The following is a 20,504-nucleotide window of genomic DNA, read 5'->3' on the forward strand; positions in this document are numbered from 1 at the left end:
GAAAGGCTCATTACATTTTTATGCACGTGCACTGCAGTACTAGGCAGCGTGGGGAACCAATGGACTCACTCAGTTTTGCATTAACTACAGGCATCAAAAAAATTTATGGCCATAAATATTCATGAAACAATGCAGCTGAATATTTTATTCACATGAAAACCCCAAATTATTACTTTAAGAAATCACTTTTTAATTGTTAATTACCTTTCCAGTATCACATTTGGTGCCTTCATTCACCATTCCTGGGTCCGGGACATCAGAGCCTAGCTGGAAATCAACACCCCAGCACGTGGTGCCTCTAATGGGAGTCTGGATAATAGCAGGCTTAATTCCAAAAACAGGCATAGTTTTCACATTTTCACATTGCAGCTTCCCACACATGGCATTCCTACAACATCAACACATGAATATTGCAGTGACACTTGAATTTATTCTGAGAAAAAACCTAACTATCATGCATTTAGTATGATCTTTTCTTTCTACTGGAAGACACTACTTGAAAATAAAATTGAGGCAACTCGCCAAACAAAATTGAGCTGGGCTTCATTTCAGTGCTGCAAGAGTATGGATTTATCCCTTCTTTCTGTAAGCTCTTGGGATCTTTACATTAAAGAAAACATGACGATTTGCTACTTGGTTTTTTGTATGTGAACACCTTAGGATAAGAACAATCCATGACGGGAGATGTGGGACACACTCTCCTTGCCACAGCCCCACGTCTGAATGCGTGATGCACAGATCCACTGAGGCCGCAGAACACCACACACACAGGAAACCGTGGCACGAGCCTGAAAGTTTCAAACTCAGCTAGGGAAGAATTGCCTGACCATTCAAATTCATTTCAACTATTATGTGCAAGAGTTAAACCCAGACAATCTAAAACAAAAGTCAACAAAACTTAGAACTGCATAAGTGTGGGGGCTTTAAGCACTAATAACAGCTTCAGAAATTAGCATAAAACATATCTTTTCTAAGCTATCTCATCATGGTTTCACAATGATACATACAAGTCAGTAAGGTTAGATTCTGGGATAATATGCATCTCCCCAGTCCAACTGCTAAAACACCCCAAACTAATACTACAGCACCCAAATAAGGATTCTCAGTGATACATTTAGGAACTTCTTGATGCACTGGGCTCAACTCACCAGCTGGAACATTTCTTGTAGTCATGGCCATGGAAACCACAGTTGCCAAATCTGTCACCCTTGGAATTCACCTCAGCAAAACAAATGTTGGGGGCTGCTTTGGCTTCTGCAAACAACAGCCCACCCCCCAGACAGAGGAACCAAGTTACAAAGGGACAGAAACATCTCATATTATCATGTCTCCTTTACTCAGAGAAATTATCCTGCTACGTGTAGTATTTTCCATGCAGCACAGAGAGCTTAAGAACCCCATCAAAACAATAAAGAGGTGAAAATGTCAGCACTACAAGGTTGCAGGTTTAAAAAGAGAGAGAGAAAAATAGTCACTTAACACTGAGTCAATTATACCATTTGATATTTCTTCATGGCTTCTTTAACAGCCCTATACACCAGGAGCCCCACTGTAATAGGAATAATCAGTGCAAGAAAATAACTACTTGAATCACCAGCACAGCATTAAATGTAACAAAGGAAGAACGTGTGAAGGCCAAGCCATAAATACCACTATTTCAAATCCTTTGCCAAAGCCAGCTGGTCTTTGTTACAGGAAAACAAGTATATTTTAAATAAACTTATTCTTTTAGCTACATCTCCTAGAAAAATTGTAACACTGTGCTCTTCCTTACTTGAGCCAAAGATATCCTGACACTGTGCATCGTAGTACTGGCAAACGCCATTGTAACAGTAGGCTTCCTCGTTGTGGCATGGGTGACCGTTCTGAACGGTGAAGTCCGGCTGGCAGAACTGGGATGTGCCGTTGCAGTACTCTGGAAGGTCACACTCGTTGTTACTCGCCCGACACTCGGTTCCTCCAGGAAGGAGCTAAAGAGAGAGGGAAAGGGGAAACTGTGTCAGAAAATAGAAACCTTACAGCAGAGACAAACACTGCACCCGACCCGCAATATGCCCCCCCCAAAAGGGCATTGATCTGAAGCCCTCGGTGGGTGCTGTGTACATGCATGACAATTCCCTGTCACAGATGCACTGGCTAGGCCAAAGCTCTCCTTTTCTCAACCACTGAAGAACACTTCCAAATAATACACTTGAGTCTCTTACCTGGCAGTTTTTACAGCAGTCTCCATAAGCACATTCAGCACCGGATCGGAGTCTGCAAGTACCTGGTTCACAGCAAGGATCACTTTCACATTCCTGAAAACAGAAGCGCTGTGAATGTCCAGAAATTGCAGCCTCCGCCATGCACAGTCCCCTCTCCAGTGAGAGGCACGCAAGAATACCCTGGCACCATTTGTAAAACACACAAGCTACCAACCTTTGGTGAACCACAGTCACACTCCTCCCCAGCATCTACCAGCCTGTTCCCACAGTATGGGACGCTATAAGTTTCATCAGGCTTGGGAACATTGAGCAGGCAGCTTCCACCTTTGTTGAGAGTTAGCTTCTCAAAGTCTTCTGCACTGCAGCTGCTGAAGTTCCTTGATCCCCTGCAACAGAGAACATCAGCTTATCTTTACACTAAGCCAACCCACAAGCATTTCCTCAGTTTGTAGAACAAGGGTAACATTTACTTTCCCCATAAGCTGCAAGTGTGACAAGACTCTTTGTGAGAGTACTTTGAAAATGAAAGCAACCTGTAAAAACTAAGCGCATGGGTGGGGTGTTTCAATCCTCAGAAAATGCATTCCGTTTTGTCAGTCACTTACGATGCTCCAGAGCTCATAATGCAACTGCTTGCTCCGCAGTGACAGACGCGTTCATCATCATGGTTCATCCCCAGGTTATGTCCCAGTTCGTGAGCCATAATTGATGCAAACATCTGTATACTGATTCTTCCAAACTGCACAAGAGCAAACCAGAAGAAAATTAGCAGACAGCTTATATTGAGAAAGTCAGTGTTCTGTGCCAAAAAAACACTTCTGTCATTCTGTCTCTACATTAACAGGATTCTCAGACCAACTGTGCCTGCCTTCCAACCAAGTGCATGTCATTTGCTTAGTAATAAGAGCCCTTAGATAAACATATTTGGGACACAACCTAACAACCTCTACTTTCCAGTGCAGCTGCAACATTAACACAAAAACTATAGTTCTCCACACCAGCCCAAATCTCCTTAAATATGCAAACTCCAATTCCAGTACTTGTGTCACTAGTCCAAGAAAACAAGATTGCTGGAATTGCCAGTTATCCGAGATCAGCAATTCAGTTCATTAACACTCTGCAACTTCACATAAAGAGGGCAGTGAACCGGCACTGCTCTAGGAGTTCACGACTGTGGAGGTCAAGCAGACACAAGACAACAGACTTGAGAACATCCACAGCTCCCACATACTTATAGGGCAGGGGCACTTAAAATGTCACCAGAGAAAGTCTGCTCCTTTTTCATGAGTGCTGCACACTGAGGAGAGGGGACGCTGAACAGAGGATGCACAACACCACAGAAAAGTTGTGATCCAGATATCATTGAAGTGCCAGAAATGGTTGGGGACCACATAAAAGCCCCCACTAAGCCACTTCAGCTTTGTTATTAAAGATTCTGTACTTCCAGGAAGACTTCTGGAGTGCAAAACTCTTTATCTTGATCACATTCACAGTATCACTAAAGATATCTCACCACATTAATGCCTCCTGCGTGGCTCTTGGAGCACACTGTTCCAACATAGGCCATTCCAGCTGTGCCACCAAACCCCTTCTTCCTACAGCCATGGGGAGAAAAAGGAAAGGCAATCATCCCAACTGTACAGACGCACGATACGCCAACAGTACAGCCCATCCGTACAGCCACTCAGTACATCACTTCTGCTTGTGGAGCACAAAATCCTGCTTTTCCAGCCTTCCAACACTAACAAAGGAGCACTGCTAGCAGCGCTATTATTGACTGTGAGTATGAATCTACCAGTTCAGCTTTATCTTTCTGTTCATGGTTCTTTTTTAAATTAAGACAAGAGTTTGCAGAGAAAGTTAGCCTCTTCCACATCTTCCCTCCAAATATAGAGAGCTAAGTGGTCCACCCTTAAAATCATTTGTTTTAATTGGCTGTTAGCTGCCTTTCTATTATTGCCAAACTCCATAGATTTCTTTCCTTGTCAACTTCCTTCCCGTTACTCTCTTATTTTGTTTCTACACAGTTCTTAAAGCTGAAGCGCAAAAGCACAGTGCACCACATTTTACTTCATATAAAAGAATTTTAAAAATTAATATTTTTTCAGCCATTATCACCTTCATCACCTGAACGGTGCTGTTCTGCCTCAGAGGAAAAGAGGCTCCCAGGTCCTGCAGGAAGGGGAGCTACTGCTTTGCACAAGGGCAGGCCGGGCTGTTGTCTCGTGCAAAGCAGTGCTCTCGCCTCTGCCCTCTCTCTACTTAGTGCAGTCCTTAGGAAGTCACTGCCCAATCTGAAGGAGCGGGAAGTGCACAGGGGCAGGCGTCCTGGAAGCGGGGCAGAGACGACAGCTCAGGAAGCTCTGTGCTAGTTTAAGGCAGTAGGGATGGACACATTAACATCACGTGTCAAAGCTCAAACCACGTAGCTAGCTTTTGGATACCAACTGCAGAAACAACTTTTTCTGCATTAAAATGCAACTCTTACACCAGGTTTATGTTCATTTTCATGTGGAAAAAGCCCTAGGTTACAAGTCTAACTGGTGTACGACCTGACAAAGGATTATCTGAAAGGAAACTTTACACAATATAACATATAACATTGCAGGACATGAAAAAAAAAATTGTTATTTAGCAATATACCTGTCAGAGAGGACACTGAATTCAAGGACCACAGAAACCTTCTTAAAAATGCTTAAGTTGACTTGGAATGTTTTAACAAGTACATAAACCAAAGCAGATTGCACTGGGTTCTCTGCTAAAATACAACAGCTACTTTTGATACTAGAGCACAGCTGAGCAGACGGGAAAAGAATAAGCTTCTTAAAAGTCAAAGGGAGAGAACTGCAACTCACAGAACAAACTGGGCACTGTCATGTCTCCGGCGCAAAACAAGATTCTTCTCTCGCCACTGTACAAAATTTGCCAGCACATCACCAGCACCTCCGTCTGTGCTAATTACGTTTTCATACTTCCAAATCTCTAGACCAACCAGCACAATGCGGATGTTCAACATGATGTACATCTGGGGAGGAAAAAAAAAAGAAGTATTTCTGAAGGCCTTCAGATAAGAACAAGTGGTCTGGCATCATGTATCTTATTGCAAGAATCTACTCTTTCTGTTTGGATTTGTTTGGGGGTTTTTGTGTGCTTTTTGTTTGTTTGGTTGTTTTTTTAAAAATTTAGTACACAATTCAAATCACCAGAATGCATTTTCCCTGTGATTCAGACTTTCATTAGCTACAGGATCAATGAGAAAAGCCAAAACAGAAATAAAAAGGAGTCTCAATCCTGACAAATAGCATTGTCTGAAATAGTTGAAAGACATGCTTTTTCTCTAACCTTGACAAATACTTAAGAATTGCAATAATTGCAACAATCTGTCCTGTCTCTCACTGTATGTAATGCAGGTTGGAAGAGTTCCCTAAATTAATTCTCAAGTGATGACTGCAGATGAATTTAGAGGTGGAGAAGCTTTCATAGTGATGCATTCACCGAAACCCACTGTCAATAATTACTGCCATCGCTTTGCAGCCCCTGCTCCTCTGGCACTCCTTCAGCACAATGTGCAGGCGCGACTCTGAGTTCCGTCAGTCATCAACATGATGGCCGAGGGAAGAGGTTAGCTCCTGGCTTGATAAAAACCTTTATTTCATTCTCACCAAAGTGTTAACAGAACAGACACCAAGGTGGAATTTTACAAAGGTAAACAGAGCTCCAGGGCTGCTGCACACAGCATCATTCCCACTTACACTCAGCGTAGCTTTAACTTACACTGTCAAGGAAGTTTGCCAGCTGCACCATGTGTTCTCTTACTTCTGTTTCGCTCTTCCCAAAATCTTCAAACTGCAAGACAAAGAAACTTAGTCATAAAGAGATAAAGACAAGAGTTAGAAAAAGGAACAATACTTTTTCAGACTAGCAACATGAAAAACATTTTTGCCTGGCTCCAAATCTCCTGTCAAGAAGACACTAATCAAGACAGCAGCATCTTCATTGCTATGGCTCGACAGCTCAATATGCAAGAGAAAACTGCAAAGGCAGTTTTTGCCACGTGTTTTCCTTACGTTCTTAGATTCCTTGCTGATAGAAACTCTCCATGTCTGACGGTTCACTCTTTTCCTGAAGAGTATTGCATAGAACATGCTTATTCAGTTTTAGGTCAGCATATTTACATAACCTTGGCTAAAGTGTCAGTGTCTTTCAACAATCCATTTGGGAGTAACAAAGACTGAGGGCTTTTCAAGCCATCTCCTGGGGAGAAGGAAGGGAAAGCGACACACAATCCCTACCTTTTCTTTATCCACAACTATGAACAGCTCCACATATCTTGTTTGATGTAGGACTGCTCTCTTTCTCTGCAGAAAAAAGTTTTAGCCAACTTCATTTTTATTAATTCAAGTGTAAACAAACAAACAAAAAAATCACGACATTGTCATATTTCACTTGATACAGCTAGTGGTTTGAGAGGCACACCCAAAGCACACTGTGCCAAGACAAAAACAAGCCAAAACCAAGAAGTGTAATCCAATGCAATGACAATTTGTCTGTAAGTATTTTACACTAAACTTTAGCTGCATAAAGATTCGTTGTGTTTCAAAAGCAAGGGAACTTTACTTTTCACACAGATTTCTTTGGAAAGGCAGTATACACTTTTATAAAGGAGCAGAAAGATACTAACAAGCAAATGCCAACAACCTTGAAGTGAAACATGATGTTTTTCATTCTCCTGCTTTTACTGCAATCTTGTTCCTGTACAGCCAGTCTTTAAACGACAAGGGGGACCTTCACAGCAAACTGTTATTCTGATGGTTAGAAGGGTGCAATAAACAACACGATATTCTCCTGGCTTCTGATGCAATACTTTGTTAATGAGCCTCTCCAATGAGGGTAGTGTTCCTGCCCTTAAAAGCCCCAAAAAGCTCTGCCCATGAATAATCTAACTAGCCACTGGACTCTCACTGCTGTGTGCAGAAGCAGAAGGAAATTGCAACTGCATTGTCGAAGCAACTGAGTTTTTCAGCAGTGTAGAAAGCCCTCTGAATCAGAAACCTTTAGGTATGTGTTAAACCCCAGGAAATCTGATAAGCTGCTTCCATATTCTTAGCTGAACACTCACAAAACCCATTATAGGGGACTGTGGAGAAAACAGTGGAGTACTTACTCGCAGCAGCTGAGTCATACTGGGATGGTGATCTTCCTCTGTATGCTCCCTTTCATGGTCTTCAGTGGTTACTCCACACATCGTGGGCTCTTTCTTCACATTATCCAATCGATATAAAATGTGTTTAGAGCCAGAAGAGGAATCCATGGGCTCAATCCCATAGGTGATGTTCCCTATTGTCACCAAACCCCTAAAATATGGTAGTGTGTGAGAATTCTTGCATTAAGCACAGAGGATAGTTACCCAGATTTTTTACAGTAAAACAAAAAACCAGTCATTCTTTGATAACTAAAGGCAGGTCTATATCTCAGTCCTTGCAGAACAGCACGCTTCATTTCAAGCCTGAAAGCAGGCTTTCACTGGATATGGCCTTCACAAATACAGTAAATTAAATATTTTCTTTATGAGCCTGCAACACCCCAGAAATTAAATCACAAGCCTTAAACAGAGATGCTTTAGTTCAAATACACTATTGCCACTCTGGTGTCTGACATGGCACTGCAAAAAAATCAGTGTCCCAAAACATATGGAAATTAGCCCAAAGCAGAAAAAATTTCCAATGCAATTTGAAGTGCACAAGCTCTAGGGCCAATTTTGTAAAATTTGCAGACTCGTGTTCAAGTTTCCATTTCTGCACTATGTACAATTCTTTGTAAAGACCATCTATGTAAACTAGAAAATAAGCCAAAATTTGTATCAAAGAACAACTTACTGTACTCTGAAAACAAACTGCATTAATCAACTTATTTAATGGTATTTCAAATATCTATTAACCACGTGAATAAAAGATACCAGAGAAAGACTGCACAAAGGCATACATTATTGCAGCTTGGCCCCAGACAATGAATCCCCGCCTGGCTGAACAGTAGTTAAAAACAGAGCAAGAATTTTGTTTCAGGTTCAGTGAGCCGCGAGACTCACGTGACAACAGGGACACAAAAGATGAGCTGTGCTACCTGAGCCCCGAGCAAGTGCTGACAGCAACCACAGAATCCAGGGTCCCCTCCACGTATCCCTGGTAATGGCAGTGATCCTACATGGGAAAACAAGGGCGCATTACACACATACTCCACACACACCTGCACACCCAGTGTCTCTGATCGTGTAGTTGTTATGCCTGCCACTGACCGGCAGTAGTTACAACTTGAGAACGTAATATGCTTTAAGTTAAATTTACCACATGCCTTTTATCTACAGTCTGTAGCTTCTAACATGCTTCTAGCTCTACCACAATATAACAGCATTTTCTTTGCTAACATGCATCTAAAAATTTCCTCACCTGCCTTACTGCCACAAGGACTTACATATATGAAGCTAATCAAGATGCCACAGGGGCACAGCAGTCCAACTGGATCCCTACCTCCCTATCCTGTAAAGCAGATACTCTTCACGGCTCCATGGGGCCAGCAGTTCATTACAGATTTCAGTTTAAAATCCCACTCACCCACTCAGTCATTCTACCTGAAGCCGGATTCAGAGCCAGTGCTACCAACACATTATCAATACCAGGCAAGCAGGGCTCAGAAGCATTATCTAGCAACTGGATTTCTTAACTTGACCGTAAACCATCCCACTCTTAAGTTCTGTTCTCCACCCTGCCTCAAATATTTCGAGGCCAGCCCCTCCCTACTGATTTGGGCCAAATCACCACTCAGTCTTCTAGAAAACAGTCCCCCTGAATGTTTGACTTGTACATAACCTCTCTCTAGCAAGAAGAGGGCCAACACCTGCTATCCTCACCAAGAGGTGCTGTGCTGCCAGAAGTTTTTGGTTGTGCACTAAACCCCTCATCAGCCCTGATAAGGCAGAATATTTCCATTTTGTCCTCTGTGTATACATATTTTGGAAACTAGACAAGGGGGTAGGATGGGGAAAATACACTCCATTTTCTCCGGCAAGTGCATTTTTGAACATAATTATAGGGGTCAGGTAGATTACGTCGCCTGTTGTTTCAGCAATGAATGCAGAAAGCACTGAAGGCATGCGCTAATCCTTCAGGGCCACTGTGACTTTCACGACCTCATGCAGAAAAAGCATTTCTCCTCTTAGTCGATTACTTCTAACTAGGAAGTTAGACAGACTCAGGTGCTCTATTTTCAAAAATGAGATCCTATGAATCATATATGACTAACGCTTCCCTTTCAAAGGAACAACATTGATACATAAGAAGAGTAAAACCATTAGGAATACTCTCATCCTTTTTGTATTGCACAAGCTGCTCTTTATTCTTACTCTACTGAAACAATTAAATTTTCAAAAGGCAACCTACCAGGCAGCCTGCCCATACAGAAAAAGAGGGCTGCAAATGCATTTTCAGTGGAATAACTCCAATGCTACGCAGATAGCATCCCTCTCAAAGGTCCTCCAGATTTGATCTCCTCCATCCCTTCTAGTAGTTCCCAAATTTCTGGACTAACAGATAGCCTGTCAACCCTCAAAAATTCTTAGAGTCACTGACAGACAGCTTCACACAAGTGAAAAGATGGGTCAGCAGCTGACTGTTCATTTTGACTTGTGGACCAATCTGGAAGACCATTGTGTGTAAAAGTAAAAGCTATATATTCAGTTACTAGACCACCTCAGTTCTGCTCCACATGTTCTGGTCCCTGTGAGAAGCAAGGCCTGTGTCCAGAAGCGATACCAACATTGCACTGTGCTGTATGGCAAGGACAGCACCACTCTCAGATATCTGACAGCTAAGAAAAGCATTTCCTTTTTAGAGAAGAGTAGCTTTTAATCAGACAGCAATCACCTCCATATAAGATAACACAGGTCTATTACAAGCTCCAGGCTAGAGCCTCATCCAAAATCAAGGCTGCTCTCCAGGAAGAGTGCAGTGCGTGCACGGGATTAGAAGGGGGCCCAGCAAAAAATACACTATCATTTTGCAACACGACTCCTTCATCCTGTAGATGCTCAGTGTTCAAGTCACCTTCAGTAAGGGTATAAAAAGAAAGAAATCCTACCTGTATATCTGGATGTTCAGATTGCAACTTCCCCTCCTTATTATAGGTATAAACTGTGAAATCTTTGGGCAGCAGTTCTCTGGAAGGAAAGGGGAGAAGGAATACAAGAGGAATTTCATGAAATGATTATGACACTATAGCAGGGCAGTAAGATGATCCTAATCAAAAGTGTCACAAATACGTAAATTGCAATTAAATAAGGAAACATTCAAAAGGACCCCCCCCTCAAATTAGCATAGAAATTGTGCATTTCCACAGCAAAATCCAAGATATCAAGAATGGTGGAACCGTTAATGAAATCAAATCAACCACCTCACCCTGGAATAGTAAAACAAGCATAAAAACCCATTAAATTGTGCTAAAAGCTTGCTTTCATGCAGAATAAAACAAACAAACAAACAAAAAACCCCACAGCACTCAGTCTGCTGCATATGACTTCTCTTTCCCAGTTTTGGAAGGAAGTGCATTGGGAAAGTCTCCCACGATTAAGACTACTGACCCATACTGGTAAATCCCTTGATGCGGCATAGCTGAATTCCCATATTTTTGAGGGTCAGGGTCTTGGCAACTGGCTGCTAGAGATCCCCAGGGGCTTTTACATTTAAATAGTTCTGTCTCTTTTCTCTATTATGAGGGTAGTTTTAAGAAGCAATAGCCTGATAAATGGTAACTTGCTGTTGCTGCAAGTAGCCCTTTAAAAATTAAACTCAAGAGAGACAACATCTATATTGTCTGTAATTTATGGGTATTAAAGCCTTGGATATAAAGTCAGCTTCCTCATTTATTAGTATTCTTGTGCTACTGAGACAGGAAAAAAAAAAAACTGAAACAATAAACAAAACCCAGAAGAAAGCAAAAATATTTACTTGAAATATAGTTCAGTTTGTTTATTTTTAGATGTGAATAGAGAGAGTCATTTCAACGATTCCCCAGATCCCCTTCGAGCAAACTACTGCTTCCTTCACTGAAAGGAGATCACCAGGGTTGCAGGAGTTCAACAAAACTTCTGGTTGATAGCCAAGACACTGTAATTCAATCCACTTTCGCCGTCTTTCTCTGCAGATTTTGCAGAGCTAGCATGTAACCGCACTTCTCACAAACAACCTCAAGAATCGGAACTCGTGTGCTACCTGCCAGCTTGTTATTTGGACACAATAGATGGAATTTAATAATCTAAAGAAATTAGCCACTTACTTGTTCTTTTCTAGATGAATCGTGTATTCTTTTCCCTCTATCTCAATAGCATATGACACCTTGTCCTGAATATAAAAAAAAGTTGAATTTTACTCATGTTAATGAATAAAACATTCTTTGAAATCAACAAAAGTTTGGCAGAAAACAGTCTCTGTGAGTTTCATTACTGCTATGACTATAGCATTCAAATCACTACTGTCACCTTCCGTAACTCGGGACTAGTCTGTACTCTTAGCCCTTTCAGATACAGCTGTGGCAGCAAAGACCCTGCTGGAGATGCAGCTGATACCAACAAAATTTAAACCGCCTCCCAGAGGGATGCAAAACTCTCTCGATCTGAGCGGCCTCTGCCATCACACTTCTTGCTGGTACCCCAACGCTGGTCAGGGGAAGGGGTGTTCCTTGTGTTCCTAGCCAACTTCACTGTGCCCACAAGGCTTTGCAATGAGAAGCTGACCACAGCCATCATGATTTGCTCTGGTTCCCTGACATCCAGCAGACAAAATGACTGCCTTGTCCATACATTGAAATTGCCAGATACTGAGCTAATAAACTTTCCTTCTTAAATCTTACTAGTTGCAACAGACCAGGAATAACCACGTGTCGGTGAGCCTAAAACCTATTTTATAACTGTCCCTACCTCCGGAACCTGGCATCCCTTCCTGTGTAACTGGGGAAAAGTCACATGAAGGAAGCTATTTCAAAATAGCTTTGTGGTTTTCTTATCCCTTGTTCCTAAGACTTCCATAGAAAAAACATTAGTTACAGCTGGAAAAGGACAATACAGTTTTATTACTGAACATTCACAGCGAGCCAGTACCTCCACAGCCTCGCATTAGCCAAGTGCTACAGACAGCAACTAGGGTCCTTAATATTAAGTGGATAAGCTGAATCGCCTGATCACTACATTAAATATCCCAGCAGGAGTACTAGTCAACGACTGCAATAAACCACACAGCATTTTTGTTAATATTAAGTTCTGCCAATGTTTACAAGATTTGTGACTAAACACAGTTGGTCTAATCCAAATACGTTGAAGCATGCAGTCTTTCATTACATGGCTACAGCAGAATAATATAGGCTGGAAAGTACTGCTGGAGGTTGTCTAATCTGACCCCCTGCTCAGAGGAGGGCCAGCTACAGAGTTGGCCCAGGCTACTCAGGGCCTCGTCCAGTCGGATTTTGAGCATCTCCCAGGAGAATCATTCCACCACCTCTCAGAAACTCGTTCCAGTGCTTAAAAACTCTCATTACACAACTTTTAGACCCAGATCAAAAATCCATTGCGGCAACTTGTAACGTCTGGAGCAGGGAGGTATTTACCGTAACTCAGCTAAAGGCAAAGCTAGATGTAATACCTTTTGTAAGGATGGATACTTGTTTGCTGCTAGATGAGTCTGATAAGGCTTTGTGAGAATTTCAGGTCAGTTTTGGGTGGACCTCATTAGGAAGCAGATACTAAACTGAAGGCATTTTTAAGACTGCCCGGTACCTGTACTGAGGAGACATTGGAAGCCTCTCGCCGTTCTCTTCCTAACCTCTGCGGGATTACAACTTCATAGGAAGACAACAGAGAAACCTGCTGGAAACCTAGAAGGCAGAACAGAAACACTGGCTAAAGAAACAAAGCAATCAGAAGGACAAGGCACAAGGAAGAAAACACAACTTGAGGAAAAGCCCTGTCAGTAGGAATGAGGCAGCCTGTGATTCCAGTTTAGGCCTCCAACTTATCACAGACCCCTGAAACTGGGCTGCTCAGTGCACGTCTGCAGCACTGCACAGAGCAGATCCCTCTGCCACTAGACTGGCATCGTTTCTTATCGCATACTTACAAGCTCTACTTTTAAGAGACAGCATAGCACCACATTGCCAAGAAGGCACCACACGCATTTAGAGAGCAGTAACTCGAACACAAAAAGCCAAAGGCCCTGATGCACACAGGAGAGCACGGAGCAAATCTCAGATTGCCTTGTAAAAGGCCAGAGAAAACAACACACAAACAGCAGAGAAGACACCAAATTTTCCAGAAGGTTTCAAATTGAAAGCTTCACATTCCAATTACTGTCTTACAAGTATCTATCTCCTACACCATCACTTTTTATCAGCAGGAATCAGAGCATTTAACAAAGCAGGTCAGCACACAGAGAACTTGTTCAAGGACACGCAGAAAGACAGCGTCAAAACCAGGTGTCCTGCGCTACAAAGCTGCAGAACCGCACCAGCTCGACCATGCAGCCTCTCCAGATTAGCTCCCAGGGGCTCCAGCAGTTCCTGCGCTACCTAATGGCACAGCGGCACAAAGCCAGCCCAGCAGAGCTCAGCATTACGCCCTCGCCCCGCACATCACAGCCAAACTTCTGACACAAGGCCAATACTACTCATTATGTTCTTAGAGATCTCTTAAGGACCCTATAAAAACAAATGAGGTGAAACAAATGCGTGCAACAAAGTGCCCTTTTGCAGATCACTTCATAAATTATTTGCATATAGAACATCAGACAGATCTCTGAACCAAACAAAAGCCTACGGTCCAAGTGTCCTTTATAAGGCAGCAGTTTTTGCAAGCAACTGTTCTATATTGACCATGTATACAATAATAAATTGCACATGTAAATTACTTTTCCCATCAACAGCCTTTCTCTGCCTGTGCCTGGCTCAGGAGCCGCTCCCCCGGGAAGCAGGAGGTTGGTCGCCCAGGGTTGCAGGCAGGATTAAGAGCAACAGTTTTACTAGCTCATGGCAATGGAATCAGTGAGCTCATCAGAGGAGCCTGAGCTTCCCGACCTAAAGGTAGGGGGAAGGGAACAGTTATCCTCCTTGTCACCATTTGTCTCCAGAAATAATCACCAAATCTGGGGGGTGGTGAGGGTGTGTTTAGTTTCCGAGATGCTCCAAAAACTCTGCGAGTGGGACCAAGATCCTCCATTCATTTAAAACCCACCAAAACTCACACTGCAATTCCACAGGCGGCGGTGGCTTCGCAAGTCACATGAAGGCACTGTGTGCTCAAAGCCTCCATGGGAGACCTGCTCCATCATTTGGGAATCGGGCAGGAGCCCCCATGCAGGCTTTAAATGCCATGGGTTCCCCAAAAGCCTTCCTGAGCCAGCACCATCAAGCTGCAATGAAGTTCAGGCTCCTGCAGATGCTTCTGCAGCCTCTCCTCCCGTCCCCAGCACGAGCTGCCACGCAACCTCAATGCTACAAACATCACCTCGGGTCAGCACTTCCAAACAGGCATCCCAGTAAGTGACTGCCCAAGTGAAAAGCAGGTCCACTTCTGCATTTTTTCCACCAATATCCCCAAAGAGCAAGCAAAAGCAGTTAGATTCAGCTTTCAACTTCTCTCCTGTTACAGTGCACATGTACAACCGTTTGGAGAAGACAGATGCATTGCAGTGCACCTACTTGTAATACAGCACTTTTGTCACACAAGCACAGGCAGAGCTATGTTATTTCTCAAGAAATAACATGGTACACATACTGCAGCAGAAGCTTCATTAATTACTGTGATTGTTGGAAAAAAAGGTATTAAAAAAGCAGAGAGAAACTTTCTGAAAATAGCCCTTATGTTCACAGGCTACAGAAAGTACAGTGTCAATATCTCTTTGGCCCGAAAACAGGGGAAGGGCTGCTTCCTTCCCTGGGATGAACCACCAAAAAAGTACATACTCCGGCAAATCACTTGTCTACATTTGTCATTTCCAAAGACACATTTCGCTCGTATCCGGTCCCGAGCTCTTGCATGTCGCTGCTCTGCACTTGTTACTTCCCCACTGCCATCCAGAAGTGCCTTTATTAGGGGGGGACGTGACCCAGTGACATTTGGACAGAGTTTTGGAGACTCTCTTGGGACACATGCTACAGAAACAGCAGGGCATGGTTAATCTTCGCAGCACTCAGAAAGGGGCATGCCTCCCCAAAAGCAGCTTGGAAGCAGAAGACAAAGGAGTGAATCATCATACAAAGCTAGGAAAACTGGGAGGGATTTCTGGGAAGAGTACAACACCAAGAGGCTTCCTCTTAGAGAAACGGCACTGAAAGAGTACAATTTTCAAGTCTCTGACATTTCTCCCCCCACTTTCTGCTCTCCTTCCCTCCATTCACTACCACCAGTTTGGGAGGTTATTTCAGGTACAATGCCTTATTCTTCCCTTCATTGTGGGCACAACCCATCAGAGGAGGAGGGCGTGTTTGTCTTGATTAACAAAGTGCTTCCGATTACTACCAGCTAAAATATAAGGGTAGGAAGGCACCACCTTCCTTTCTAGTGGAACTAAAAAGAGAAAAGCAGCCTTCACATTAAAAGTTTGAACTTACAGCAAACAGCTTTCCCTTTAACTTTCAGTTCTCTTTCCTCTTCTGGCAAAGACGTCCTTTCTCACCCCACGTTTCAGTACAGATCAAACTGACAACAAGCCCGTTGATGTACAGAAGAGTTTGTTTTGTGGGATTCTCACCAGGACAAAATTGCTCCGCAGTGGCTGAAAGTGCAGCACACCGCTTCACTGGCACTGCCCAGGACAAAAGCATCCATTCTGGCAGATATCCCCATGGCATTGACCCTCACTTTATAAAGAACCTATTGCCATGCTGACTGTCCCATGCAACATTTCACGCATCACTAGCAACCCTCAAAGAGGGCACCAGACTAGTTAATCAAAAATCCAATGAAAGGGACAAGTGCAACGAAGCAGAAATTAGAACATGCAAGAGACAACAACCCTGGTCCTAAATCTTCCTCCTAAAAAGGCTAGTTACTAGGGGACAGGCCTTCTTCCTACTGAGAAACACAAATCTTGAGAGATACATCCTTAATCCAATAATACACTGGCCAGCCACCCTAGTCCCACCTAGCACCCAACGTTCCTTCTAGTGACTGACACATTCAGACCTTATCTCACCCAGTGAAGAAAAACATAGCCTGACCTGATTAGCACTAGGCGAAATTCTAGCAAGGACAAGGCAGTTTGCAGCTATTGCAGCAGTCTAGATAAGCGCTACGTTCCAGCATGCTGTGAAGGCATTATCAGATAGGTTCCTGCAACCACATTGGTGTTAAGATGCTACCCTCCAGTCAAGATGGTTACTATCCATGAGAATTCATCCATAAATTTCAGTACAAAGTAAAGGTGGTTTAATTCATAGCAATTAAGGCAGAAGTGACAGCAAAAACCCAACCCAGATACTCAGCTGTTTTCCACGTAAGATGTTTGAAGATATTTATATTCTGTTTTCCAAAGATAGGCTATTTTTTGTAGCTTTTCCTCCACCCCCTTTTGAGAAACTTCATTGCAATATAGTAAGTATGGTTCTCAAGCACAACAGTCTGCAATAAATTTTTCAGTAACTTACAGGACTTCTTGTATTCAGGTGCTTCCTGCCACTGGCCAAGGCTACTATCTGGGTTGTGCTACATGTCACTACTGAGAATATGCTTCTTATCATTCATTCTTGGGTGTAGCACTAGTTAAGATTGTATTTCCAAGGAGAAAAAAAACAATTGCATCCACTGTATTTATCTTGTCTTATTAAAGACTGCCTTTAATTACCAAGCATTGGAGGCAACTAGGAAGATGTGACTCATCTTCCCCTCCCCGCCCCAAATCCACAGTAGGAATTTCATGTACGTTCCATGTCGTGCAGGAGCTTGAAAACCATCGAAACGTGTCGTAGCCGTTATGGCTTTCCAGACGCTGAGGTAAGCTGTTAGGGTATTCACTCCCCGACAGGTAAGATCTATATTCAGCAAAAGTCAAGCTGCATCTCTGGTCTTCATAGACCTTGGCATGCCTGCAGATTGTTGGCTCAACTACAGAAATACAGCATGCAGCTACATCCACCCACACTTAACAGTTCACCCCAATTATCACCCTTCTTTTACCATGACTCTTTCCCAAGCCTACTAAAGTGAGGTCAAAGATACTCTCTTCAATAGAACCAAAAAAAAAAAAGAGAGAAATAGGAAAGTTTAGGCTGTAGCCTATCGCACCACAAAACAAATTCATTTCATAAAAACAAGCTTATCAGCATGTGACCAGCTCAGACTGCAGACAGACGCTAACAAGGAACGTGCAAAAAACCACCCTTCCCACACCGAAGAGGACTGGATTCGCGGAGACAAGGCTCAAAACCATCCCACCTGCAGCATCACAGGGTCCAGCAGTGCACTGGAACTGCCAGCAACAGCTGCAGGGCTTGATCTCTGCTATGATCACCCCTTTCGGATCACAGCTGTCTATCAGCAAAACTTGGAGAGAGGACACCCAACATGACCATTTACTCGTATTTGCCTACTTCAATTTACTCAGTCCCTAAGGGAGCGTGGAAACAGAGCCAGGAAAAAAAATAGCACCGCACAGAAGTAAGATATTGCTAACGTCTCTTTGGATTTATCCCATGCGTGCATCCACCCTAGCAACTTTTAGCCATTTTACTATAAATGTGAAGGCTTAACCACAACCATATTAAACCTAGAGCCTCAGTTAGCAGCAACGAGTATTAATCTTCTATTAGCTGTGTGCATGTCTGAGTCAAAAGATGCACATTGCTAAAGCATTAAATACACAAACTCATTAAATTCACCATTGTTATAATTGATTACAATTAATAGATGAGGTCAGCTGCGCCAGTCATTTGATGCTTAGGCAGCAGACTGCTCACTAGAAGAAGTGATAAAAGCTTTACGCAGCCATCTAGTCCCTCCTTGGGTCCCAGGGTGGGATCAATTTCACACAAAGCATCTCTAACAAGCATCCCTGATGTCCAATGGATTTCCCTCGCTGTGTTTTAAGCCATATCTCTAATCCCCAAAGGAGGTGGACAATTTACTCCTGTCTGGCTGGAAATTTTTACATTTCCAAAGTATGCTGTCACACTCCCCTCTCCTCTCCTTCAACTAAATAAAGGCCAATATTCAATATTTCCTTGTGGACCCTATTAGATCTCTGACTGTTCATATGAGGCTCTACTAGCTCTACTCTCCAGTTAGACCATACCTACCCTGAAAAAGGATGCAAAACAGGACACAACAGTCCAGCGAGACTTCACAAGTATCAAGGTTCGCATGCTTTGCGTGTTGATGTATCTCCACAAGTTAATCTTTCTTCCATAACAGACAGCATGGCTGATTCACTTGTCATTTAACCTACTCTAACACTCATTTCCTTTCCTGCTCACATGCTCCTGCACCCTGTTTTTCACCCTCTCGTACTTGTGCAGACAATTATTTCCACCTCAGCAGAACACTTTGCACCTGTCCTTTCAAAGCTGCATCCTTCTGCCAGATATTTCTCTCATGTGTCCACATTACTGGGATCACTAACTCTTTATTTGAGGAGCCTGAATCCTATCTGACTGGAAGGGTATCAACTGCAAACTCAATATGCATTCTCTATATCCCATTTTCAACATCATAAAGGACTTTGCCAAGCAGTATCTGTTTGAGGAGAAACTTCTGTGAACTGGCTTACAGACGTCGTTCCAGAATGACACATAACCACTTATTACTTCTTCAGTGTATTTCTCCAATCAATTACATAGTAGGAAAAACATTTTTAGGTGCAGTTGACCTGTCCGCTAAGATGACAGCTCTAGTAAGATTTACTCTTTGGATTACTGGAAGCAAAAATCTCCTTCACTTTCACTATGTAAATACTATCCAAGTCCACTTAAAAATATTTAGAGATTTATACAAAACACCAAGCTAACACATCTTCTGCTAAAAGCAGGAACATTTCCTATGAAGCCAGCAGTTTCAGTTCCTCCCATACCTCAAACACTAAAGAGTGCCTTGGTAGTGCTCCATCTCCAAAGCACCCAGGAACATCTGGCCAGCTGTTCTTCTACAGGGTACTCCTCCTTGTGACTTTTCTTTCTGTCTCCTCCTTCCCTTGCTCTAAATCTTCAGACCAAGCAGGTCTCCTTGTGTCACAGTGCCTTTTTAGAAGGTAGGAAAAGATGACCAACTATCATGGCAAGAGAAGTAAATTCATCTACTTGATTTATTGCTCACCTGGAATATTTGTTTAACATTAAAGCTGGCAAGAACGGTTAATGTAATTTCTCTTAGTATTTTACTGGGGGTGTTGGACATTAATGAGGACATTGAGCTCTTCTACAGCAATATTTCCTAGAATATTCTTACCTCCCTCTTGCTGAAATCCTGACCTATGCTGTAAGTGTTTCCTGTCTAGACTTTTACTATTCCTTCTGCCCTTTCTAAAGCCACACTAATTTGTCTGCAAGACAACAGCTACTCTTGTTCCACAAAAAGGACTATCGCTCTTGTTCTCTGGTACTGTCACAACATCCTCTCCACCTTGGAACCTTCTTACAAGGAGAAAAAGAGCCAAGCCACACTATCCTTGGGTGCAAGATGATTAATCTCACCGGGACACCCTTCCTCCTGTGTCAATGGCTCTGGAGTCTCTGCCCACCCATCCATGACAGCCTTGCCCACGGAGAGGAGCTCCTCGCACACAGAGCCCACTCACTTCCTCCACGTCTCGTCAGCTGTGTAGATGTCAGCTCACTTCACACAGTGGAGGTTCGTGGGAACGCTTCTCTTTGGAGACGTTGCTATCTTTAAATTTGGCCGCCAAAGGAAACCACGCAATACAAATTCAATCACAGAACTCGGTGGAGTTGAGCAAATAAACTTTTTTTTTTTTATTTTATCTTGAGAACTGAGAATGATCAAGACATGCAAAAACTACAAAGTCATGTTTCAAACTTCCTTTTTCTGAAAACAAAGCACTACAAGAGGCAACATTAGCTACACTGAAAGTTCTTTCCTCTTTTTATTCTTCACATGGAGGAAATAACCACAAAAACCCTCTTTACTCTGCTGAACGATTGTCCCAGATTTGCTGAAATATGGGTGAGGCAGTGCTGTGTTTTTCACGAGCTGAACAAAGGACTTATCTTAACCAAACACTGCATCTCCCCAGAAATTCAAACCAAAGTGTTTAGATG

General features: G+C 42.9%; 1 protein-coding gene across 1 annotated transcript in view; it reads right to left on the reverse strand.

Annotated features, from left to right (window-relative positions):
- The window catches only part of ADAM9 (ADAM metallopeptidase domain 9), a 29,877-nt gene that overhangs the window by 7,023 nt on the left and 2,350 nt on the right, over positions 1–20,504 (reverse strand). Inside the window, 15 exon segments of the mRNA XM_069800896.1 lie at positions 89–388; positions 1,149–1,254; positions 1,775–1,970; positions 2,205–2,297; positions 2,419–2,590; positions 2,810–2,943; positions 3,718–3,799; positions 5,060–5,229; positions 5,979–6,050; positions 6,497–6,562; positions 7,369–7,558; positions 8,325–8,401; positions 10,335–10,413; positions 11,529–11,593; positions 13,021–13,118. Of these exon segments, the coding sequence (XP_069656997.1) occupies positions 89–388; positions 1,149–1,254; positions 1,775–1,970; positions 2,205–2,297; positions 2,419–2,590; positions 2,810–2,943; positions 3,718–3,799; positions 5,060–5,229; positions 5,979–6,050; positions 6,497–6,562; positions 7,369–7,558; positions 8,325–8,401; positions 10,335–10,413; positions 11,529–11,593; positions 13,021–13,118 (1,900 nt within the window).

Source organism: Haliaeetus albicilla, chromosome 13 (assembly GCF_947461875.1).
Source record: "Haliaeetus albicilla chromosome 13, bHalAlb1.1, whole genome shotgun sequence".
In the NCBI taxonomy this organism is placed as follows: domain Eukaryota; kingdom Metazoa; phylum Chordata; class Aves; order Accipitriformes; family Accipitridae; genus Haliaeetus; species Haliaeetus albicilla.